General features: G+C 34.9%; 1 protein-coding gene, 1 long non-coding RNA gene and 1 other non-coding gene across 9 annotated transcripts in view; 2 read left to right on the forward strand and 1 right to left on the reverse strand.

Moving 5' to 3' along the window:
- The window catches only part of MIPOL1 (mirror-image polydactyly 1), a 381774-nt gene that overhangs the window by 111464 nt on the left and 242553 nt on the right, over positions 1 to 27757 (reverse strand). For 5 of the 7 annotated variants that reach the window (XM_055291493.1, XM_055291496.1, XM_055291492.1 and 2 more), the window contains one exon: positions 20912 to 21006. In XM_055291493.1, the coding sequence (XP_055147468.1) occupies positions 20912 to 21006 (95 nt within the window). Of the gene's footprint in view, positions 1 to 19311; positions 19519 to 20911; positions 21007 to 27757 lie in introns of those variants that run through there. The other 2 variants (XM_055291495.2, XM_055291494.2) reach the window with 2 other exon arrangements.
- LOC134737489 (uncharacterized) overlaps positions 1 to 27757 on the forward strand; it is a 108729-nt gene that overhangs the window by 36510 nt on the left and 44462 nt on the right. The gene's annotated exons all lie outside the window — the stretch shown is intronic.
- On the forward strand, positions 9316 to 9420 carry LOC129490969 (U6 spliceosomal RNA). Its single transcript, XR_008660419.1, has one exon. It is a non-coding gene; the product is annotated as a U6 spliceosomal RNA (small nuclear RNA).

Consider the following 27757-nt stretch of genomic DNA (forward strand, 5'->3'; position numbering starts at 1 on the left):
GTCTCACTGTGTTTCCCAGACTGGTTTCAAACTCCTGGCCTAAAGCTTCTCCTGCTTTGGACTTCAATTTCTTTAATGGATATTGCACTGTTCAGTTTCTATTTCTTTTTATGCCCACTATGGGGTTATTTCTAGACTCCCAATTCTATTCAATTTCAAGATGTCTATTCTTATGCTAATACCACACTGTTTTGATTAGTGTAGCTTTGCAGTAAGTTGTGAAATCAAGAGGTGTGAGTCTGCCTCCTTTGCTCTTTTTTTCAAGATCAGTTTGGCTATTCTGGATTTCTTTCATTTCCATATGAATTTTAGAATTAGAATTCAATTTCTACAAAGAAGCTAGCATTCTGATAGAAATTATATTGAATTTGTAGATTCTTATCATCTTAAGAGTATACATAAAGTCTTCTGATCCATGAACACAGATGTTTTTCCATTTATTTAGATCTTCTTTAATTTCTTTAACAATGTTTTGTTATTTTCAAAGTGTAAGTTTTTGGAATAATCTTTTCTTTTTTTTTTTTTTTTTTTTTTTTGAGACAGAGTCTTGCTCTGTCACCCAGGCTGGAGTGCAGTGGCGCAATCTCGGCTCACTGCAAGCTCCGCCTCCCGGGTTCACGCCATTCTCCTGCCTCAGCCTCTCCGAGTAGCTGGGACTAAAGGCGCCCGCCACCACGCCCGGCTAATTTTTTTGTGTTTTCAGTAGAGACGGGGTTTCACCGTGGTCTCGATCTCCTGACCTCGTGATCCGCCCGCCTCGGCCTCCCAAAGTGCTGGGATTACAAGCGTGAGCCACCGCGCCCGGCCAGCTGGAATAATCTTTTCTTACATTTATTCCAAAGTATTTTATTCTTTTTGATGCTATTGTAAAGGTTATTTTCTTCTTTTTTTATGGTACCTTCAGTAACAATTTTTTAACATTTTTATTTATTTATTTATTTTTATAATTTCAGCTTTTATTTTAGATTCAGGGGTACATGTGCAGGTTTAATAAGCTCTTGATAAAATTCAACATCCCTTCAGGATAAAAAACCTTAACAAACTAGTCATCAAAGGAACATAACTCAAGATAGTAAGAGCCATCTATGACAAACCCACAGCCAACATCACACTGAATGGGCAAAAATTGGAATCATTCCCCTTGAAAACTGGAACAACACAAGGATGTTCACTCTCATCATTCTTATTCAACATTGTTCTGGAAGTCCCAGTCAGAGCAATCAGGCAAGAGAAAGAAATAAAAGACATTTTAATAGGAAAAGAAGTCAAACCATCTCTCTTTGTTGACAATATGATTATATACCTAGAAAACCCTAAAGACTCTGTGAAAAGGCTCCTGGAAGTAATAAACAACTTCGCTAAAGTGTCAGGATACAAAATCAATGTACAACAATCAGTAGCATTTCTGTACAACAATAACATCCAGCTGACAGCCAATTCCAGAATGCAATTCCATTTACAACAGACACACACACACACACACACACACACACATACACACATACAACAAAGTAGAAATAGAAGGAAACTTTTTCAACCTACAAAAGGGCATCTATGAAAAATCCACAGTGGTGGGGCATGGTGGCTCACACCTGCAATCCCAGCATATTAGGTGGCCAAGATCTCTACAAGGGGAACTACAAAACACAGATTAAAGATACTGTAGCTGACACAAACAAATGGAAAAACATCCCATGCTCACTGATCAGAAGAATTAATATTATTAAAATGACCATGCTACCCAAAGAAATCTGCAGATTCAACGCAGGCCCTATCAAAATACCAACATCACTTTCCATAGAATTGGGAAAAACAATCCTAAAATTTTTATGAAACCAAAAGAGAGTATGAATAACTAAAGTAATCCTAAGCAAAAAACCCCAAAAAACAAAAAACAAAACAAAACTAGAGGCTTTTTACAGTACATTGTGTTACTAGACTTCAAATTATACTACAAGGCTATAGTAATGAAAACAGCATGCCACAGGTACAAAAATAGACACACAGATCAACGGAACAGAATAGAAAACCCAGAAATAAAGCCACATATTTACAGCCAACTGATCTTTGACAAAATTGACAATAACATACACTGGAGAAGAGATGCTCTTTTTAATAAATGGTGCTGGGAAAATTGGATTGCCATATGCAGAAGAAACTGGACCCTTATCTCTCACCATACAGAAAAACTAACTCAAGATGGATTAAATACTTAAATGTAAGACTTAAAACTATAAAAATCCTAGAAGAAATCCTAGGGAAAACTCTTCTGTTCATTGGTCTAGGCAAATAATTCATGACTAAGATCTCAAAAGCACAAACAACAACAACAACATAGACAAATGGGACTTGATTAAACTAAAAAGCTTCTGCACAACACAATAAATAATTGACAAAGTGAACAGGCAACCTGAAGAATGGGAGAAAATATTTGAAAAATATGCATCTGTAAGGGCAAGAAACTCACATAACAACAGCAAAACCAAATAATCCCATTAAAAAGTGGCAGTTGATAAGAATAGACATTTTTTCAAAAGACATACAAATAGCCAATAGGTATATGAAGAAATGCTCAACATCACCACTCATCAGAGAAATGAAAATTAAAATCTCAATGAGACATCCTCATTGACACCACTCAGAATGGCCATTATTAGAAAGTCAGAAAATAACATGTTGGTGAGTTGGCAGACATAAGCGAACTCATACACTATTGGTGGGAATGTAAATTAGGACAACCTCCGTGGGAAACAACATGGACATTTCTCGAAGAACTTAAGACAGAACTACTATTTGATCCAGCAATACTACTACTTGGTACCTACCTAAAGGAAAAGAAATCATTAAATTGCACTCGTATGTTTATCACCGCACAATCCACAATGGCAAATATGTGGAGTCAAACTATGTGTCCATCACAGATAACTGGATGAAGAAAATATGGTATATATACACAATAGAATACTACTCAGCTATAAAAAAGAATGAAATCATGTTTTTTGTAGCAACATGAATGGAATCGGAAGTCATTATCTTAAGTGAAAGAAGCCAGACACAGAAAGACAAATATTGCATGTTCTCATTCATAATTGGGTGCTAAAAAATGTGTACCCATGGACAATAGAGAGTGGAATGATAGACAACAGAGACTCAGAAAGGTGAGGGGGTAGATAATGATAAATTACTTAATGGCTACAATGTACATTATTCAGGTGATGGATACCCTAAGAGCCCTGATCTGACCCTCACTTAATTTGTGCATGTAATGAAACTGAATTTGTGTCACATAAGTTTATATAACAAAAATGTACGTAAGTCAATTGCAATGTGTGGATTTTATTTAAATCTTGATTAAAACAAATTAGACTTTATGACATGAAACAATTGGAAGTTTTAACACTGAGTGGAAATTTGATGATATTAAGAAATTATTTTTAGGCCAAGTGTAGTGGCTCATGCCTGTAATCCTAGCACTTTGGGAAGCTGAGCTGGGAGAAGCACTTGAGCCCAGGAATTCAAGACCAGCCAGGATAACACAGTGAGACCTTGTCTTCACACACAAAAAACCCCAACAATTAGCCAGGCATGGTGGTGTGAGCTTGTAGTCCCAGCTACTCAGGAGACTGACCCTTGGAGGGGGAGGCTGCAGTGAGCTGTGAATGCACCACTGCACTCCAGCCTGAGCAACAGAGGAAGACCCTGTCTCAAAAGAATAAATTCATTAAATAAAATACATTATTGTTAAATTGTTTTTAAGTATGTTAATGGTATTGTGGTTATGCTAAAATAAGAGTCCTTATCTTTTAGATGATACATACTGAAATATTTATAAGTAAAGTAACATTGTACATGTGATTTACTTTAAAATAATACCAGAGAGTGGGGGTATGTGCATGAGACTGTGGATGAAATTTGATTGACCAGGGGTTGATGTTTTCAGGGGCAAGTGATGTGTACATGTAGAGTTCATTCTGTAGGCTGTTGTATATGTCCAAAATTCTCCATAATAAGCTTTTAAAAAATGTATTTAGGCTTTTAAGATGCTTTAAATTTTAAATAAAGTATTGAAGTATTTCTTTTGAGTATAAGTTTAATTTTTAATGCTTCAAAAAATAAGCTCTATATTCCCAAGGCTCTCCAGGAAACACAGAATAAAAACTAAATACACGTTAACAATAAAATTCCAGCAATTTTCTCTCAATTCCATAATATAACACAATATGTTCATTAAACCTCCACTTTTGCTTATTCTGTTCTTCCAGGCTAGAATGCCCTCTTCCTCCTCCTCTCAATCAGAACCTTATTGGTTCATATACTTCAATTCTCAAGTATTCCATAAAATCTTGTGAAATTTATTCAAGCCTAGAAGAATCTCTCCCTTCTGTGACTTGCCATGGAAGTGTCCAATTATTTCATTTAACAGCACATAGTAACGTATGTTCATTTTTAGTATATATTTTTTCTCTCCAGTTAATCAGAATCTATTTGAAGGTAGCAATTGCATCTTATCCTTTGTTAACTCTATGTTTCACACAAGTCTGCACAGTCTTTAGTACACAGTAGGCTCTTAATAAATTCATATACAACTCAAAATAGCTATTTGGTTAATGGTTACTACTAAATATGATTGTTGTTAGGTTAGTGATTGTGCTACAGCACAGATAAAACAACAATATTAATACCACAACATACTAATAAACATAAACTGTTATGACTGTATGGATAAAATTGCTGTTAGGCACAGTATTTAGTTTTTGTAGTCTAACATATGATATAATGCGAGAGCTTAAAGGCTCAAAAAAAAAATCAAAGAGCATCTATTTATAAATCCAGACATCAACTGTGGCTGTAATCTGTGCATTTTGGTTGAACACAGACAGACTGTTAAACTCCAAAGCAGGTCAGATTCTTTTACTGTGTTAACCTGCCTTTAACATGGTCTCAGTGATGTGTTTTGTGCAATAAACATGTCAAGCATATCCAAATTAGGGAAATAATGCTGAAGTACCAGTTTTGCTTCAGCAGTATTTCTGAGGGAGGCAAGAGTAGAGGAAGGGGTCCAGTAGCAAAGTAAAAGGCCCAGCTATCAGGAGGATTAGATAATATTTATGCCACTGTCGATGGCCTTAATGTAACCTAGGGGATGTTAGTTTTCTCTCTGTTTCAGTTTTCTCCTCTCCAAAAAGGGATGATGCCTTACAAGGATGTTGAAGGGATTAAATAAGATAACATATGTATCGAACTCCAAGATATAAGATAGAAGGAATTACAAACATAGATTTAAAAATTATATCTGTATTTTCTGGGGTAACAGTTTTAACACAAAACATTGAAGAAAATGTCATATTTTGAATTTGTACTCTTTGGAAAACATGTTTTTCATAGGTTAGGGGACAAGTGATGAAAATTATTAGATTTGAATTTCTCAATATATTTTTGAACATTAAAATGTTGCTGTGTGAATAAACAACTCCTGAAAACAAACTGTTGATCAAAAAGGGCCAAATCTAAGTTCAAGCATGCCATTTTGACAAAATATTTTTTAAATGCCTCACAAGAAAAAAATCAACCGTCTTAAGTACAGCGAAAACTTGTTCCTAAAGAAAAATCAAATGGTTCCATATTGTGTTCACAAAATACTGCATTTAATGCCTAAAAAGCTAAAAAAAAGTTATAAATGTATTAACAGAATCTCAAAAAAGAGCTGATGATAACAATAAAAACTTAACACTGGGCCGGGCGCGGTGGCTCACGCTTGTAATCCCAGCACTTTGGGAGGCTGAGGCAGGCGGATCAGGAGCTCAGGAGATTGAGACCACGGTGAAACCCCGTCTCTACTAAAAATACAAAAAATTAGCCAGGCATGGTGGCGGGCGCCTGTAGTCCCAGCTACTCGGGAGGCTGAGGCAGGAGAATGGCGTGAACCCGGGAGGCGGAGCTTGCAGTGAGCCGAGATTGCACCACTGCACTCCAGCCCGGGCGACAGAGCCAGACTCTGTCTCAAAAAAAAAAACAAAAAAAACTCAACATTGGGATTATAATAATAATGGGTTACCTTTATTACATACCTAAGTGTACCCAAGTACTGTATAAAGCATTGTATATGCATTATTTGATTTGGTTATTCTAAAACAATGATATGAGGCAGGTATAATTACAATTCTTATTTTGCAGGTCAGGAAATTGAGGCTTTGAGAGGTTAATTACCCGTTGATGGTCACTCAGCTAGAAAGTCAGAACCTGCACCATCTGTCTTACTGTGGTGTTAGCTCTGAATTAAAACACTGTATCATACAAAAGAATGAATGGAAAACAAAAGTTTTACAAATGAAAAGGTGAAGGAAGATCTAATGAAAGTAGATTTAGAAATATATGACGTTTTCTTCATTATTAATTATAATTTAAGTGAACAGTGTGTCCAACTTTCTAGGACAAAATCTCCATTTTCACCTTTTTTTCATGTAATTTTTTCAAAAATTTTTATTTTTTATAGTTTAGAACAGCTAACCAAGCTTGATAGGACAACTAAACTTTCCATGGGTTAAAATAAATGAAAATCTTTATCAGATTAACATTGAATAAAACTAAACTAAAAAGCCAGTCCCTATCTCTAGGCTTTTGAACTTCTTGATTGCTTTACATAGTAACTGAATATTGTTCAGTTGTGATTCAATCAGAACCAGGAAGTTTTAGAAGATATTTTTGGGGAATAACTGGAACTACATTAACAGAATACTGATTGTCATAAAACCCTTTTAAGCCTAAAGAGAACAAGACATACTGTACAACAACATTTAAAGCTTAACAACTAAATAGAATAGTAAATTAAACCTTAATAAATTCATAAGTTTCATAAACATCTTAGGTTTGGAATAGTCAGTGGGGCACAATATTTTTACACTGAACTGAGCTCATAAAATAATGTTTTTGGAATTATGGGGAAGGCATTCAGTCAAGTCTATTTTGACCCTTGCAAACTTGTAAATCATTTAAACTTTAGAGAACTAGTTCATGATTTAAAGAATGAAAACTCTAGCTACCTCACATATAATTGAATCTGGAATATTTACACATTTAAATACCTAACTATAGGTAAACATTTATCCTTTTGGGATAGGGCCAGGTGGAAGGGCCTGATGGCAAAATAACAATGTTAAGTCCCGGATATCTGACTGTACTGCCAGTGCCGCCCAGTCTTAAAAATACTGCCGGATTGTCATCATCATCCTCAGTCAATATTTACTAAGCTTTTTATGACAGCAGTGGCATTAGAAAGTTTATAGAAATCAAAACTAGCTTAAAGATCTCAGTTTATTAGATCTTGTACTGTATGTTTAACATTTATTGTTTTTGCAATTAATGAATCAGAATGTTCCTGAACAAAGGTCTTCAACTATTAGCTATTATTTTCATTTGCCAAATATTTTTAACTAGTTTAGATTCAATAAAAATCTTTAATTCATTTATTAATGCATGTGTCATGTAAAGAAAAGGAAAACATCTATAATTAAAATATACTAAATAAACCTAATTAAACTGAGTGAAATTTATTGAAATATGAAGGAACTCTCTCCTCTCCTTATCATTTCTGACTATAGCTGGTGTTCACAGGATTGAATTATTTTAAAAAGGCACCCTCTTCATCTCTAACCAGTCACAGAATCCTGCTTCTGTATCAAGTGGAAGAAGAATGTCAGGTTAATAGTTCTTTTAAAGTTGGTAGTATTTTTTTTAACATCTTATTTTACTTTTAAAAACTGCTTGAATTACTGCCATGTAAAATACTTTCAAAAACAATTAAAAATATTTGGCAAACATAAAATGCAAGGGAAGATATCATTTATATGTATATTTTCCATAACACAGGTGAATAAAGTGTACTCTGGAATTTAATTCCCTTATAAATCCTGCGTTTTGTAAAACACAACACTAATAAAATCTATTTTAAAAAAATTAACCACATTGTCATAAATATACATATACCAAAACATGGATCAGTTTTTCATTATCAATTCTAAGCACTAAGCTTATTTTGTGCAGGTTACCATGCATGAGTCTTTTCAAAACTTACAAACTCACTGCTATAATACACAAAAGTAATACATGTACATAAAAAATTTTTAAATTCAAACACTTTATTAGGGTATGAAATAAAAGTTAAAATGTCCCTTTCTCTCACTTACCATGGATATAAGAAATCTGACTGCTAGACTCAGTCTCATTCCCAGGCAACCTGCTGTTAAGTTTCTAATGTATCACAATGTTTAAGCATACACATATATTAATACATACTCATTCATTCAAAACACTTATTGAGCATCAGAGACGTGCCAAGCACTGATTCAGGTATAAGATTCAGTGGTTAAAAAAAAAAAAATCCTACAGGACAATCCACTAATACAGTATAGTGTCATGTAAGCATGTCCATTATGAAAAAAATAATAATAAAGGAGGGTAACAAATAGAGTGATGTAGTAACAGGGTACACTATTTTAGATAGTGTGACCTTGTGACATTGAAGCAGGAAGTTGAACAAAGTAAAGGAACAGACTCATGTGACATTCCAGGGGTAGAACACTCCAGGCAGAGAAAACACATGGCAGGGCCCCGGGATGGGAGCACACCTAGAATATTCGAGTTTTTAAGGAAACTAGTGTGGCTGGAGTGAACCAAGAGTAGAAACATGTTAAGAAATAAGGTTAGAGAGGTAGCCAGGGGCCAGAGTATATGTATATGTGCACAAACATCCATTTTATAAGTAATATCACAACATACATCTGGGGTCATAAAATTAAATACCTACAGGGTCGAGGAAGATGACTTTTAATTCACAAAGTAGGTGGAATAGAAAGTGTGGTGAAATGGCAAGTGCATGCCCCTTTTAGAGACGGTAATTTTTACCTAGCCCTAGTCAATTGTTGAAATGCACGTGTGATGGTTAATTTTATGTGTCAACTTGGCTAGGCTATAGTAATGAGATATTTGGTCAAACAGCAATCTAGATGTTGCTGCGAAGGTATTTTGTTTTTTTTGCTGTGATTAACATGTTTAATCAGTAGACTTTGAGTACAATAGACTGCCTCTATAATTACGAGTAGACCTTATCCAATCAGTGGAAGACTGAGATCCCCTAAGGAAGAAGAAATTCTGCATCTTGAGACTCAAGGCCACAACATCTGCTAAGTGCGGTGGCTCACACCTGTAATCCCAACACTGGGAAGTCGAGGTGACAGGATTGCTTGAGCTCAGGAGTTCAAGACCAGCCTGGGCAACATAGTGAGATCTTGTCTCTATTTTTTTTTTTTTTTTTAATTAGTGCTCACCTTGGGTACATATACTAAAATTAGAACCATACAGAGAAGATTAGCATGGCCCCTGTGCAAGGATGACAGGCAAATTCGTGAAGCGTTCCATATTTTTGGGAGAAAATTTTTGCAATCTATCCATCTAACAAAGGGCTAATATCAGAACCTACAAGGAACTTAAACAAATTTACAAGAAAAAAACAACCTCATCAAAAAATGAGCAAAGGATATGAACAGACATTTCTCAAAAGAAGACACTTATGTGGCCAACAAACATGAAAAAAAGCTCATCATCGGTCCTTAGAGAAATGCAAATCAAAACCACAGTCAGATACCACCTCACACCAGTTAGAATGGTGATCATTAAAAAGCCAGGAAACAACAGATGCTGGAGAGGATGTGGAGAAATAGGAATGCTTTTACGCTGTTGGTGGGAGTGTAAATTAGTTCAACCATTTTGGAAAACAGTGTGGTGATTCCTCTAGGATCTAGAACCAGAAATACCATTTGATCCAGCGATCCCATTACCGGGTATATAACCAAAGGATTATAAATCATTTTATGATAAAGACACATGCACACGTATGTTTATTACGGCACTATTCACAATAGGAAACACTTGGAACCAACCCAAATGTCCATCAATGATAGACTGGATAAAGAAAATGTGGCACATATACACCATGGAATACTATGCAGCCATAAAGAAGAGTGAGTTCAGGGTCGGGTGCAGTGGCTCATGCCTGTAATCCCAGCACTTTGGGAGGCCGAGGCGGGTGGATCACCTGAGATAAGGAGTTTGAGACCAGCCTGGCCAACATGGTGAAACCCCGTCTCTACTAAAAATACAAAAATTAGCCGGGCATGGTGGCGGGCACCTGTAATCCCAGCTACTCGGGAGACTGAGGCAGGAGAATCACTTGAACCTGGCAGGCAGAGGTTGCAGTGAGCTGAGATCACGCCACTGCACCCCAGCCTGGGCAACAGATCGAGACTTGGTCTCAAAAAAACAAACAAACAAACAAAAATGAGTTCATGTCCTTTGCAGGGACATGGTTGAAGCTGGAAACCATCATTCTCAGCAAACTAACACAGGAACAGAAAACCAAACACTGCATGTTCTCACTCATAAGTGGGAGTTGAACAATGAGAACACATGGACACAGGGAGGGGACCATCACACACCGGGGCCTGTTGGAGGCTGGGGGGCAAGGGGAGGGACAGCATTAGGAGAAATACCTAATATAGATGATGGGTTGATGGGTGCAGCAAACCACCACGGCACATGTACACCTGTGTAACAAACCTGCACATTCTGCACATGTATCCCAGAACTGAAAGTATAATTAAAAAAAAAAATTAGGCATGGTGGCATGTGCCTGTAGTCCTAGCTACTCAGGAGGCTGAGGGAGGAGAATCATTTCAGCATGGGAGTTTGAGGCTGCAGTGAGCTATGATTGCACCACTGCACTCCAGCCTAGGAAACAGAGCGAGACCCTGAGTCAAAAATAAAAATTTTAAAAGTACAACATCAATCCTTCACTGGTTTTCCAGCCTGATGGCTTGCTCTGAGATTTTCAGACTTGCCAGGCCCCACAATTGTTTGAGCCAACTTCTTAAAACGAATCTCTTGCCCTACTTATATACAGTCTATTGGTTCTCTTTCTCTGAAGAACCCTGAATAATAAACATGTCATACTATAATCCTAAGGGTGCCACATTGCCAGATCTCCTAGATCTCATTTTGGCAATGAATTTAATATATTTTTTCCAACGATATGCAGACCAAACAAAGCATCCACGGAAAATATTTTAATTTATTTTTTCATTCTAAGAATAATGCTGCAATGAACAGTGGATAATGATACTATTTCCTAAGTTTTTTTTAATTCTAAATTTTAAGAAAGGTAAAATCCAAACAAATGTTTCCAATGAAATGATAGTTTTCAAATATGAACACCGTAGGTCTAAAAAAAAGAAATTTTTTTGGTAGGTGATATATTTGCTTCATTATATGGAGACCCCATTTTGACCCACAACCGTGTAAATAACCTACATGCTGGACTAGGTTCATGTCATCTAAAATCATTCATTCATTTACACATTTATCAATGAGTTCTTATTATATGCAATGCACACAAAAAAAAACATTGTGCAGGAGACACTTTACATCTGAATAAACTTTCAATCTAGTGTTAACTTTGATTGTTTCTTCATTTGTTGACATATATTTACTGAAGTCTTGCTATACATAAAGAACAGAAACACTAGTGGGGAGTTAAGACACATATTCATAGAACTATTGGACAAGAAGGCACGAGGTATGTATTGAGAGAGAGCCACTGTGAATAACTATGGTAGGAATTTTACATAGTGAGATCACTTCTAATGGACAAGATTAGAAAAGGATTAATAGAATAGCTGTTATTTAAAATATGATGTGAAGCCTCAATAAAAATGGGATAGGCAGAGATGGAGTAGTCCAGGAGGAAATGACGACATATGAGAAAGCACTGAAGTGGGAAATTGTTGGGTGTGTCCACGGAATGCTGAACAATCTATTTTGGGAGTATACAAAATAGTCAATTCAGTGTAACAAATATTTGGTGAGCACTTACCATGTGTGAAGCAGTATACTAGTGACACAAATATAAATGAAACTGGGAAGCAAAAAGATGATTGGTGAAATATTAAATTAGAAACAGGGCCGGGTGCAGTGGCTCACGCCTGTAAACCCAGCACTTTGGGAGGCCGAGGCAAGTGGATCACGAGGTCAGGAGATCGAGACCATCCTGGCTAACATGGTGAAACCCCGTTACTACTAAAAATACAAAAAAAAAAAAAAATTAGCCAGGCGTGGTGGTGGGTGCCTGTAGTCCCAGCTACTTGGGAGGCTGAGGCAGGAGAATGGTGTGAACCTGGGAGGTGGAGCTTGCAGTGAGCCGAGATCGCACCACTGAACTCCAGCCTGGGCGACAGAGCAAGACTCTGTCTCAAAAAAAATAAAAGAAAAGAAACAGAGATGGCAGCAATATCGAGGAAGTTCATGAATGTTACATTAAAAAGTTTGGACTTTATTATATATGTAATGTGGTATTGTTAAATACTATTGATGGCTGAATGACAGGGTGAAAATAAAGTTTCAGGAATCTTAAGTAAGGACGGAGAAGACAAGTAAACAGAGTAGCAAAAAAAGCTTGGGCATGAAATTATTCAGGTGTAGTCTAAGTAGGAAAAGGCAAAAGTGACAATGATTGCAAGGAAAAATCTAGCAAAAGCTGGTTATAAATTAAATTTAAGAAAGCGATGAATCAAAGATTACCTATGTAGGAGGCAACTGCCACCTGTGGACCTATAATAATAGTGATTCTGAGTGCCAAGACCAAGGGAAACACTGCACTTTTTTAGTCTAACAAAATATAAAATTACATTTTTCTCAAGCTAATAGAAACAATGTTTAGAAACATCAAATTCCAGGACCTATAATTAGCAAGCCCATTCTAATACAAACTCTGGGTCCTTTGCTAGGCACAACCATTTAGTGACAAAATATTTTGTTAAATGCTCTTAAAAGGAGGTTGAGTCACTTTGTAGAATAACAATTAGCAGTTGAGAGCTATACATGTTGAAATTTAGTTTTATTCTTAAAACTTACTGTGTTGAATAAGGCGCAGAAAATTGTGAAAACTGACAATGCCAAAAAACGTCCTTCTGGACAGAAAGCTATAGAAGATATAAATTTACTTCAGTAGCACTAGCCTCTTTACTAATTTAATTGTCTTATGTCTCAAGACAGCAAACATTTGTAAGTGATTTTATAAATTACATTTATTAATATATTTCCTTTGCACAGTGCTTTAAAGTTTTCAAAAACATTCAGATATATCATCTCACTGATTTTCATATTAAGCAGGTTAGATATTATTGCTGTTTACAGGTGAGGCAATCGACATTCAGAAGTTAAGTAACTTAGTAAATGCCATATTCTATAAGTTGAGAGGAAGAAGAGATGAATGCTTAATAAATATAGTCCAAATCACTCGACATATAGAAAATGTATACTTTTAAGTTGTTTTTTTTAAAATTGTTTTAATTTTCTTTTTGTTTTACATTCCAGAATCACCAATAAATATATATATAGTGACTTGAATAGTGAAGCTAGCTGTAAATTTTTAAATTTAAAGGCCCAGAAAATAGATACAACTTAATGGCATAAAAAGACTGTTTGACTCTAAATGTTACTAAATAAAAATTTAATCTGCCTCATATAAAGGGGTAACAAATTTCATAAAATGTGAGAAGTAGAAAAAGCTTTTCACGTCAAAATTAAAGAAACTGAAATCAAGCAAAGTTGAAACTTGCCTACAGTAATAAAAAAAAATCTGATTAATGCCAAAGATGGAAGTGTAATTCAAGTCTTCTTGTGTTCTTTTTAATCACCGCTGTTGCAGTATGGTACCATAATGTAGCTCCATAGATAGTTAATTATTAGAGAAAACAGAGGTGTGACAAAAAAATTTACGTCACTGGGTAGGCCAATTGACACCACTGATTAGAATATACAACTAATGAGATCAGGATCAAGTGTTCAACCCCACGCTTGATGAGGGATTTGCATTGAGAAAAATACTGCTTCATGGCTATAGTTTGCATGCTGTCATCACCAGTGACTTTTCTTATCAACTCGTAGTCCTGACCAAGAAAGCATATGGTTCAATAAAAAACTATCAGTACCATTAAAACAAAACAAAAAAACCCCATGGATTCTAGTACAGTCAGCAGTATTTCTGATTGTTAAGGACAGTATACACACAGACCAAAAAAGTATATAAAGAGAAAAGGACCCATACTCAATAAAATTTACTGAAGTAATATAGAAAAAAATAAAGAATTTTACTTTTTTGTGTGTATATTTCATCTGGCCTCTATCTTTATGGTTTCTATGACTTTTAAACGTATACTACAAACCCAGTAAGTAAGGTTAATGTTTATCCCACTTTTCACTATGTTAAACACATAAGTATTTCACATATTATCAAAAAATACTAGTTCAATCATAGGAAACAAATTACCTTAAAAAGTGAAGCATTCTCTTCAACATTTTTGTTCTAAAATGTCAAATTTACCATATTCTGAATGGCATTACAAATTCACACATGGAATCACACAAAATATAACAAAAATTTAAAACACACTGACTGTTGTTAATTATAATATGTATAATAAATCCTATACTACTGGCACCAAATAACGAGGTCTAATTCTTGTCTAAACACGTTAATTTACACTTTCTTTAAGTGAAAGGAAATATAAGGAAGCACTATAAAATCAGCAAACACTGAAACAGGCATTCCCTCAATTAGAAAAGAGTTTGTTATTATTATGCCTCCTGAACTTAGGAATGCAGCACTACAGGTTTATGACAACAGGAAAAAAATCATTACTAAATACAAATCTAATCCCTACAAGTTTAAGATTCTTTCTTGATGAAACTCTAGATTTAGATTAACGAAAGTGTCGCAAATGAATTTAGCATTTGCTATAGCAATCAGGAGGTACTAATATTTACTAATAGCGCTTTTATAATATGTGGAATTTATTTTAAATCTTGATATTGTTATTCCTCTCCTGCTATCTTTTCTGTTTTAACGCAAAAGAGCTATCAGCTACAGTGGTAAGTTTAATATCTCTACCCTCCCATCTCACTGGCCACTGCTCCTAACTGCCAAAAGAAACAAAAGGCCAACACTTCATTTTCTTAGCACTCAAAATATTCTAAAACTCAAAGGAAACAAACAGAATAAAGAAACTCATAAACCTGTATTTCCATATTTCCATTTTCCTTATTTCCATACAAGGGAATGGAATGTTTTTACTAGCAGTAGCTCTTACACTAAACCAGAAAAAAAAAAAAAAAAAGATTTTTGGAAAAAAACCCATTTTTTTTTTTTTTAAAAAAAGGCCAGTATCACTAATTAGTAAAGAAGAAAAAAACTGGGGAGACAGAGTCTCATTCCGTTTCCCAGGCTGGAGTACACTGGTGTGATCTCCACCCATGGCAACCTCTGCCTCCTGGGCTCAAGTGATCCTCCCACCTCAGCCTCCTGAGTAGCTGGGATTACAGGCACATGCCATGCCTTGCTAATTTTTGGAGTTTTTTGTAGAGATGGGGTTTGGTCATGTTGCCCAGGCTGGTCTTGAACTCCTGGACTCAAGTGATCTGCCGGCCTCCCAAAGTGCTGGGATTACAGGCGTGAGCCACTATGCCTGCCCACTAATTAGTAAAATCAAAGGAAAGGTAGAATGAAAGCCATCGTCATATTTTAGTCTGCCCCTAAAACGAAGAGCTGATCATACACCCTCCATTGTTTTGGCTGTTGGAGAGTTGAGAGTCAGACTTGAAGTTTTCTCTTTTGCTGCTTCACAGTATACATTGCCGGCTGTATTCTGACTCGCTCCTGGCTCTAGCTACCTGTCCTAATCCTATATTTTCCTAGCCTTATTTTTTCTTAAATATTGGTAAATAACTTTCTCTAATATGACAATATACATGTATAAATGTATATGTAAATGTAAACTGATTTGGATAGCTGTAAGTATTGCTTACCAAACATAATCCATTATCTATGAGTTCTATCTATTTCTGTAATCTATCTGAAAATTAAAGAGTTAGTTTTAGGTTCCTTCACATAAAATGGAACCTTTTCATTTCCTCTATAACACAAGAAAATTAGTAGAAAAACCTAATATTTCGATGAATTAGTTGTGTTTCACATACAGATTTGTAAGCACCATTTACCAGGTGTGTAAGAAATACTGTTTACTTTCATTTAAATCAAATTAAAGTAGACTTTGAGCTTGCCGGAAACTTAAGCTTCATTTTTTGGTAATTTCCTCCCCCGTCCTAGAGTTGTACATCCCGGGAATCCTATACTGATCCCATTTAAAATAAATTTCTGTATATCCTCACAGAGTGCTCTCTGGACCTTTAAAAAAATGTGTGGCAAAATGACAACATAAAATTTACTATTTTAATCATTTTAACTGTATCACTTACTGGCAGTAAGTACACTGACAATATTGTACAATTATCACCATTATTCATTTCCACAACTTTTCATCATCCCACTCTGTGTAAATCATATAATTCCCCACTCTTATAACTCCCTATTCCCTTTCTCCAACTCCGGGTAACCTCTATTTTATTTTCTGTCTCTGTGAACTTGGCTATTTTAAGTACCTCATGTAAGTGGAATCATACAATCTTTCTTTCTTATCTGGTTTATTTCACTTAGCATAATGTCTTTAGGTTTGTCCATGTTGCAGCATGTATCAGAATTTCATTTGTTTTTGAATAATGAATAGTTGGATAATATTCCATTCTCTGTATATACCACATTTTGTTTATTCATCTGCTGAGGGACACTTGGGTGGTTTCCACCTTTTGGTTAATATGAACAATGCTTTCATAAACATTGGTGTACAGTAACTGCTTGTCCTTACTTTCAATTCTTTTGGGTATATACCTAGGAGTGGGCTTGCTAGATCATATGGTAATTCTATGACCTTTGAGGAACCACCAAATTGTCTGCCACAGTGACTGCATTAATTTACATTCCCATCAGCGATGCAGGAAAGTTCTCTGTATCTTTTTGTTTTAGGAGAAACATGGAATCTCCCTGGAAGATGCAACTTCCCTTAAATTTTTGAGTGGATACCAAACATTCTTCCATGCATCACACATTGTGCAGGTCTCTTCTTATGATATATCTTCATTCAATACGTACGATTTATCTGTTTTGGGGTCATGCTCAGAACTGAGTACTTCACTTCATTTAAGCATTTCACTGAAATAGTAACATTCCACTTTCCGACTTCAATCTCCTGTCTCTTCAGCTCTTGAATTACACATATTTGTGTGTGTGTATATATATATATATATATATATATATATATTTTTTTTTTTTTTTTTTTTTTTTTTTGAGACAGAGTTTCACTCTTGTTGCCCAGGCTAGAGTGCAATGGTGCAATCTTGGCTCACTGCAACCTCCACCTCCCAGGTTCAAGTGATTCTCCTGCCTCAGCCTCCTGAGTAGCTGGGATTACAGGCGTCTGCCACTACACCTGGCTAATTTTTTGTATTTTTAGTAGAGACAGGGTTTCGTCATGTTGGCCAGGGTGGTCTTGAACTCCTGACCTCAGTTGATCTGCCTACCCTCTATGTTCAGAAGCCAACACTGACCCCTACTTTATGCAGGGGTGGGGGTGCAGTTAATACTAATTGTAGCCTCACATTTACAAATACAGCTATTCTTAACTCCTTTACTCCTGTCTCTGATCACAATTTGGCCAGCTTCTTGTTCAAGGTGAACTTTTCTGCAGATACTCTGAATTCCATCCCTTCCTACCTCCTCTGGAATCCTGCTCTATAAGAATTCTTTATTTTGGCTTCCTCAAATTAGCCATAAATATACTCAAGTATTTGCTATTTTTCAAAAACAAAAATCCTTAACCTACATTTCCTCTCTTCTCAATTATCATTACCACCTTTCTTACTCAAGTTTCTTCAAGGACTGCTCTATTGTCCAAATTGCTATGCTTCTTTACCTCCTAATTACTCTTCAATTCACAGAAAACTGATGTCTATATCTAATACTCTATTGACTAAACTACTCTGTGGAAGTCACTAATGGCCACTGAATTTCCAATGTAAAGGATACCTTTACACTGTTAACCTTATCATAGTCAACCACTTAGTAACATTTGACTCTTTTTTCCTATGGGAAATCTTCTTTGGTTTCAGTGATATATGTTTTAGTTCTACTCCTACCTCAATGATCTTTTGTTTTAAAAAGAAATATATCTTAACACTGGTTGATCAATAACAATAAACCAAGCACTGTGCTAAGAACTGAATATACTTAAAACAACCCTATAAGTAGGTACTATTACTCTCATTTTAAAGAAAGGAAAGGAGCTTGGTGAAGTTCATTTTTACACGACCACACATGGCATGGCTGTCTAATTGCAAATCTCAGTGGCTTTATTACATCACCAGAAATTTTTTTTAAGTAGCAGTCAGAAAAGTAGTTGTGAAGCATATCTTTGAACCAATAATTACTAACCTCTATTTAGAAGAGATCATATACTCCTACTAGACTCATGTAGATTTTAAAGAGTATTTGAAAAACAAGAATTTTAGCTTTATGATTTTCAAAAATGATTCAATCATCTTCCACAATTCAGCAGAGAAGGAGCTTCAGGAACTGGCACCAAGGTTAGCTTCTTAGAAAGTAATGTCAGTTCATGCAACATTATCATATACCTCTTGGAATTCTCTGACACTGTCACCTCATCAACAGAGCACCTACTGTCCTGTCCGATAAATGTTACTGGAGAATGTTCCATAAAAACCCTCCCCATCAATAGGGTGAATCTACTAATTACCACATTGCAATGTCCATGGTCAGGGCACAAATCACATGGCATTCATGTGTTAATAATTGGTTTAATATCTGCCTCTTTATTACTTTACCAAGAAGAGACCCTAATTTAATGCAGCTAACTGAAATATGCATGTAGAACATCAGCTCTCAAACTTGGCTGCATAAAGGAATTATCTAGACAGCTTTAAAAACACTGATGTAATCAGCATGGGGTGGGCTAAGCGTCAGAATTTTTAGAGGCCATCAGGTTATTCTAACGGCAGCTACAGTTGAGAGTCATTGGTGATAAAGATAGAGGAAAGAGTGTAATATTCATTTTATAGTCCAAAATAAAGTAGGTTGGTAGGATGTATTCATTCACCATTAGGGTTTTCCTTATCTGTCTGCCCACTTACAGACACTAATTCTAATTGCAAAAGCAAACGATTCCCAACAGTCAGTGACCAACCAAACATACTTGATGTTTGATAACTGCATTAGTTTCCAAGGACAGTCATAACAAAGTACAACAAACTGTGTGGCTTAAAACAACAGATATTTAATATCACATAGTTCTGGAAACTATAGAAGTCTGGAATCAGGTGTCGGCTGGGCTATGTTCTTTCTCACAACTGTAACGGAGAGTCCTTCCTTGCCTCTTCTAGTGTTTGGTGTTTGCCAGCAATTGTTGGCACTCCTTGGCTTGTAGATAAATGGCAGTCTTCTCCCTGTGTGTCTTCAGATTGTCTTCCCTCTGTGCATGTCTGTCTCTGTGTCCAAAATTTCCCCTTTTTATGGGGACACCAGTAGTAGTGGATTAGAGCCCACCCTACTGACTTTATTTTAATTTGATTACCTCTGTACAAACCCTATTTCAAAATAAAATCATATTCTGAGATAGCAGGGGTTAGGACATCAGTATAACCTTTTTGGGGGGCATAATTCAACCCATAACAATAGATAACTACTGCAGATGTTAGTAATATTGCTCCAAAGCAGGAGTGCTTAACTTGGGGATGGGAAAGAATTATATCTTTATTTTCACTAACTCTCATGGAACTACAGTATTTCCTACAATTATGAACATGAGCAACAAATCGCAGTAGTAGTATCGGTGGTTCTTGAGAGTTTGCACCCATAGAAATCACTGGTATTTTCATGTCACATTTCAGCATTTGCAGTTATCCAAAAATACCACTTACAGTCATCACTGGCTTGAAATTAAAGTTGTTAATGGACTTGCTGCCAGATCTAGTTATTTTATCCATTAATTAATGATGCATGTATATCGTGATATATCATGACATAATATTTTCTTAATTGTACTTCAGTAAAACTTATTTTGATTTAATTGCATTTTATGCATTTTAACTTTATTCTGAGAAAAGGTCCAAATTAAAACAAAAATCTTTCAAAAACTTAACAGCTCCCTTAGTGAATTCCTACATTTCAGACTTGAGGATTTTTTAAACTTAGTAATGAAAGAATATACATGGCGTTGTGCATCGGTGTGTTTTTTCGGTGTTTTCTACCGTGAACTGCTGTAAGAATATGTGTTTTACACATAACCCAATACACAATATTTTCTCTCTTTCTCACATACAAACCTGAAACAAAAGTTTACCATTACTATAAGAGATGCGTTCTGACATTTCTATTCATTTTCATTAAAAATACCTACCTTATCAATTTATGTTACAGAGGTAGTTGTGAATACTCCTGTAACATAAATTAATGTCTGTCATATTAAAATACATGAAAGGTTATTACTATTGTTACTCATGTGTGTTTTAAAATATATATATTTAAATATATATTACATTTATATAAGTATAAATATATGTATATTTTATATTTATATTTACAATTGTTTTAGAGGTGATATTTAGATGGGCAAATAGATCAACAGCTATCCAGGCTTCATTTAGACAACTGGTAATGGATTATGTAAATTTCATACTTACGATGAAAGTGGAAATTTAAACTTTACCAAATATAGCAAAGAGAAGAGGTAGAATAATAAATATTATAAGCCTGAATCTTTTTTTAGTTATAAAAATGCTTTAAGTGCATAATATTTAATTTCATTGATGTATTTCCTCATTCACTATTGTAAAATCAGGTAGAAACATTTCCCAAACTAACAATATTTACTTAACCCCAGGCTAAAAAGAATTTTACCTGTAGTAAACTCGAAGGGTCTGGATTTCCTCTTCCAGTTTTTTGTACTGTTGAACTGCAGTTTCTCTGGCTTGTTGCATAGATAACAACTTTGCCTGCAAGTAATTAATATTTTAAGAAATTCAGTATTCATTTTCGTATGATAAAATACAGTACTACAGTAAGAACAGTAGTCTTAAATTACTGACAGTTAAAAAAAAACCTATGAATGTTTTTAGCAGTGTCTCATAAGTTACCAGAAAATAGTCTAAAGGCATTAATAATACAAACACTAAAAACTTGAACATATTAAATTTAGCAATCTTGCTCATTACTAAACTTCAACCTTATTTATCTGTACCATCAGATATATGCCCTTCTGCAATGTTTAACTTTATACACAGAATTCAGAAAGTGGAACATGGGTTTCAGAGCAATATCTATAGTAGAGATAAGTACAATGGGTGTTTCACATACAAATTTAATGTGGCTCCACTGCGTGATCATACTAGGTTTTCTTTTAACTTTATTAATAGTAAAACTCAGAAAATTCTAAATATGTTGTCAAGCCATCTTTCATATTGAATGTGAAAAAAATACAGCAGGCTACAGACTGATTCTTTCAGTTATGATTTAACCTTTTCAATTCCTTCTCTGTGGGAGAAAAACAAATCCCGAAAGGGGAGAATGGCAGCAACCCTAAATGCTAGTGATACTTTATTAAAGGGGCATTATTGTTCCTTCCTGCTATAATTTTTGAGTTTTAAAGAACAGGTAGTCAGGTTTTTTCAATGAGGTTCAACGTAGTAATTTAAAAAGAATTTGCCACCCTCCCACCGTCATTCCCATTGGATTTCAAACAACACCAAAAACAGTTTTCAACGTAACTTTGAAAATCTGGCACTGGTAAGTCAGGTTTTAGCATTGTTTATTCAAAGTTAAATTTTCATAAAATGGTTATCTTTCACTTTGCTTTAAATGGTGTTTGAAAGGTAACACAGAGCAAATTGTTGTCACAAACCTCACAAAGTAGGACACCACCAACAATTAAAAAGTAATAGAAAGTTTGGAGCCACAGGTTCAGAATTTTGCTGAATTCATATAATTTCACTGGAATTGTTTTATTGTGTAAGAAGTCATAAGAAAAATTGTAAAATCCTGATTATAGGAAAATTAATCAATGTAATAAAAGTGAACTTTACAGAATGCTACTTTTCTATTTTGATAATAATTTTAAAAACATGCAGCAGTTTGCATCTTTGCATATAAGTTTCAGCATTAAGATTAATTTCTTCTCTGAACTGGTAAATTCTATCCAAGTGTTACTTTATAGTTAAATTTAAGATGTTTGAATGCTTGCTTTAACATGACATAGTCCATAATTAGAGATAAAACATTCTAAAAAACTAGGGAAAAGCAGCTAAAGTAAAAATAGATGGCTGATTCTTAACGTCAAAGAATGAAAGCTTTTCCAATTTTCAGTATACCATAAAATGTGATTAAAATGGTAACTTGGAAGACACAGATACCCACTGTGACTAATGGCAGGTCAAAAAGAATCACACATATCACATTCAACTTTAAAAGCTTCAGACTTCAGACATACATTTAAGGAATATCAAATACTGAACGGGTAATGGAGATTCTACTAAATAAATATGTGCCAGTGCTACGTATATACAATTGATGAAATAAAATGATTGTTTTGAAGTCTTTTACTTGGTACCTGTGCACAGAAAACAAAACCAAAACCAACCAACAAAACAAAAATTCTTCTAGGAAAACACTAAAATGTAGTTTTTGCCTAGAATTTTTCGTAATGAAAATGGGACTGTGATAAGTTTAAATTCCCATGCTTAAGGTACTATTGAAAATTTCACTTTCTCCTCCCACATTTAGTTCACTATGAAGACTTGGTGTTGCTTTATAACAATTCACTCAATTTCTTAATTCCCAGTATCTAATTTTCTTCCTAGGCCCTAATGATTATGTTCAAAGCTATTATAAACTTTCTGGCTTTACAATATCCTTACTTTATCAGATATATGCTTATCCAGCAGCATTTCTTTTTTCAGAAATACCCTTACTTACCCTATGCTACAGTGATCTTGTTCAGTCTCTGTGGCTAGAATGAACTTCATCCCCCATCACCTCAGGTATAAGATCCAGGTTGTCTAATTGAAGTACTGCATCCCACTAGCCTCAGAAGAAAACCAAGTCCTGACGATATCATTTCTACTCTTGGATTCACATATGCCAGAAAACAGATCCAGATCTGCTTCCTGGACTTACAGGGTAGATAAATCCTTTGTTGGGGGGTAAGTTGGAGGGTGACTTAGGCTAGTCTGAGTTGGGTATCTGCTGCATGCATTGTTGAAACACTCAACCAATTTAAATGTGCTATTTACTTCTATAGTTATTTCCTAGATTGATATTTATATCACATAATCCTATCATACTGTATGTCAAAAATAAATATCTTATCAAAAATATCATGGAAATTAACAAAAAAGATATTTTTCCTGTTTTTCTTTCAGGCATCCTATTCCCATATTTCTGGCAATTACTTTTATAAAAACTGCATGCATTCATTTACGTGTATACTTGCAAAAATAAATGCATGCATTAAACAAAAACTAACAAAACTCAGTGTAAGAGAATATACAATGTAAAGTAAATCTCCCACCTCCTACCCTCAGTACTACAAATCCCTTCTCCTGAGATTACTAGTTATCTGTCCATTGTACCTCCTTCCAGAGATAGTCTACACATATGTAAGCATATATAGATACTTGCAAATAAATTACCCTGATTTACAAAATTGATAGCACTTTATACACACTGTTATACATACCTTGCTTTATTTTTTTTTCAAAAATTGCTATTTTGCTTCACATAAAAAAAAAATTCAGCCAGGTACAGTGGCTCATGCCTATATGGTAGCTCATGCCTCATTTCCCAGTGCTTTGGCAAGCTAAGGTGGGAGGATTACTTCAGCCCAGGAGGTTGAGATCAGCCTGGGCAACATAGCAAGACCTCGTCTCTACAAAAATTTTTAAAATTAGCTAGGTGTGCTGGCATGCACCTATAGTCCCAGCTCCTCAGAAGGCTGAGGCAAGAGGATTGCTTGAGCCCAGGAATTCAAGGCTTCAGTGAGCTAGGATCACACCACTGCACTCCAGCCTGTTCAACAAAGTGAGACCTGTCTCTAAAAAAGAAAAAAAAAATCCCCGACCCCATTCCACATATCACACTCATCAGTCACATCCCTTTCTTCCTTCCCAGTCCCAAAGAAAAACACTTCTATGAATTTGGGTTCATTATTTACAAGTATATTTCATGCTTTTACTATAGTATAAACATTTTACACAAGTATAACACTTTTTCTTCTTATACTCATATTTTAGGTAAAATTTTATCAAAGTAAACATATATGCAAGTAAGTACACATATGGATTTTTCAATGTCGGACTTAATGAGTCATAATTTATATAAGGTAAAGATTTACCCATTTTCACTATATAGTTCTGTAAATTTTGACAAAGTTATCCAGTCTTGACAGAGAATATTCTTGTTACCCCCAAATGGTTCTTGTGCAACACTGGAGTCAATGCCTTCTTTTCACACTCAGCCTCTGGCAATCAGTGATGTGATTTTTGTCCCTACAGTTTTTCCAAGAATGTCATATAAATAGAATCACACAGTATGCAGTCTTTTGAGTCTAGCTTCTTTTACCTAAACATAATTTTTTGAGATTCATCCATATTATTTCATGTGCTGGTAGTTTATTCTTTTATATCACTGAGTAGTATTCAATTGTATGAATGTATCACAATCTATATCTACTTACCTGTTAGACATTTGGCTGATTTCTAGTTCTTTGGCAATTACTAATAAAGCTGCTATAAATATCTACATAGAGGTCATTTTTGTGGAAATATAACTTTGTTTCTCTTGGGTAAATACCTAAGAGTGAAATTGCTGAGTCTTGTGGTAAGTGTGCATTTACACTATATATAGATATATATAGCTATATAAAGTTATATATGGATAATAAAGTTACATACTTTATTTTGAAACACCCAAACTTTCTGCCTATAATGATATCACTTTAAAGCATCCTTGCTTAACTACAAATCAATGCCACTTTTTGACCACCTACTATGAGTTAGGCATTCTTTCGAGTGTTTAAAATATATTACTATAGTCTACTCTCATAACCAACCTATGAGGTAGTTCCTATTATCCCTATTTTGCAAGATATAAAACATAGGTTCATAAAGCTTAAGTAATTTCTAATTATAAGAGAGCTAGTGAACTCAAATAGAAATTCAGAGCCGTTTGTTCCAAAATACATATTTTCTTTTTATACCACTGTATACATTATATATAAATTACATAATTCCAGGTGACATAATGGAATCAAATGATCATTTGATAACAGAGTTAATGACAATAATCAAAGTTCACAGAATAATCAGAATGTATTTTATTATACCTTACATGATTGAAAAATGGGTTGGTTAACTAAGGTTAGTCTTATAGTTACCTATCTTGATATCAGTCTTGACCAATGCCATCTAAATAGGACAGCCATTTGTGTTGGGACTGTATCAGAAATGAACTACATTGTTTCATTAGAGCTTAATCTAGTAACTCAGAATGACAAAGAAAAGACCACACTGTTCACATCACTAAGCACTATTCTTAACCAGTATTGTGGATAAACCACTTTTATCTCTCCTTGAGATCTTGTTATGTTTGGTTTAAATGTGTTTTTAATAGTTATAGTCTGATACAGTTAAGCCTAATTTTAGTAACTCCAAGACCATGAATGGAAATTGGTTTTTATCTTAGAACAGAGACATTTGATGTTATGTGTGATATCTGCTAAATAAAGAAGCATACAGTACAAATTAAATCACAGAAGCAAATAATTTTAGACTTGGAAAGGATCTCAGAGGTAATACAGAACCTTACTTTTATAGAGGAGGAAATTGTTGCTAATACAACATGTTCAGGGAAACATTTGGAAATTGTCCAAGGTTTCATAGCTGGTTAGAAAGTTAGAACTAACAAGTATCCAGAAAACATTGCTTATTTTACCATAGAAGACCACATTTCAATATGGTATAATTTAATATATGTGATAGTTATTTTAATAGTTATTTCCAGAGTAACCATAAATATATATGATTGAGCTAGCACTATTAAACACACCTATAAAATATATAATTGGATATCTTCAAACAATACATCAAGTTAGATGATTGCTCAAAGACATGACTATAGACCTACTAGGATTTTAATTTTTAACCTCAGAAGAAGGTTAAGAACCTAGTAGAAAAGAAACATAACTAAGTAACTTGTGTAAGGATACCCAAAAAGTGAAAAGATATTTTCAAAAGGATAAAAATGACCAGGTTTCAATTAAACCTCCGCTTCACAGGAAGGCTTGGATTGCTTACCACTGTGTATTTCCATAGTATATTGCTCCCTACAGCTGATTCCTTAGAGGTTGTTCTATTTTGTCCTGATGTCAGGTCTCTCTGTTTATCAGACCAGGTTCCTCAGTCAAAAGTAGTCATATATACACTGTCAAGTGATATATGAGATAGTCTGACATGATGAGAGAGAGAAGAAAAGAGTTTGAGTTTGTGGTGGAAGCAGAACTCAAAACATTCACAGGCAGAAACTGATTCATGGGCAGTGAGCAGAAGCCATGGAGGAGAGAAAGGCAGGGGAGAGAGATGTATGCCAGAAAGACAGTGCAGCAACGGTGATTAAAAGCATAGTCTATGGAACCAGAAAGGCTGGGGTCACATCCTGGCTTCACCACTTACAAACTGTCCTATCTTGGCAAGTTAGCAAATCTTTAGGTGCCTCAACTTCCTCACCTACAAAATGTGGTAACTGTACTTTATATCTTAGAGGGCTGATGTTAGGAAGAACTAAGTTAAAATCTGTAAAACACAACAGCACCTGGGACATAGTAAATGCTTTAATAAGTGATTATTAAATAAACAGTAGGAAAACAAAAACTAGCAGGATCGCTCAGCAGATGAAGCAGCAGAACATGTGCTGCAAAACAAGTAAAGAAAATAAAATCTAGTGTAGATCTAGCTGGTACCCTGAAAACCTTTCCACATAATGAAAGATGTCCAAGTCCCTGAGAGGTCTTGCTGTTTACGATCTTCCTCATGATTCTATCCTCACCAGAAAGTCTTTGTTGACCAAGGTAACTAGGAGAGTTTTCTTGTTCTTTGTCATAGATCATGTAATTTTCCTTCTAAACAAAATTAGTACAGTCACATACAGAATAACAACGCTTTGGTCAACAACGGACCACATATAAGACTATAGTTCCATAAGAACATAACACCATATTTTTACTGTACTTTTTCTATGTGTAGATATGTTTAGATACATAAATACTTGCTGTTGTGTCACAGCTGAACATGTTGTACAGGTTTGTGGCCTAGGAGCAATATGCTACACCACATAACCTAGGTGTATAGTAGGCTATATTAGCTAGGTTTGTGTAAATACACTCTATTATGCCCATACAATGATGAAATCACCTAAGGATACATTTCTCAAAATGTATCCCCACTGTAAGTGATACATGACTGTATACAAAATGTCATATTCCTCAAGAATCTCCTTTTACTGTATGTCATAGGATTTCAATGATCACCTGCAAAAAGAGGATACATTTTAAAGACTTGATTTTAATGGATATTTTTTATTAAGTATAGTTTAAGTTGGATTCTCTTTATCATTAACACCAATACCAGAATTTATAATACTTTAAATATATATAGTGATGTGTGATGTGTAAGACTTACACTATATTATCTAATTTGA

This window comes from Symphalangus syndactylus, chromosome 9 (assembly GCF_028878055.3).
Source record: "Symphalangus syndactylus isolate Jambi chromosome 9, NHGRI_mSymSyn1-v2.1_pri, whole genome shotgun sequence".
Classification (NCBI taxonomy): Eukaryota; Metazoa; Chordata; class Mammalia; order Primates; family Hylobatidae; genus Symphalangus; species Symphalangus syndactylus.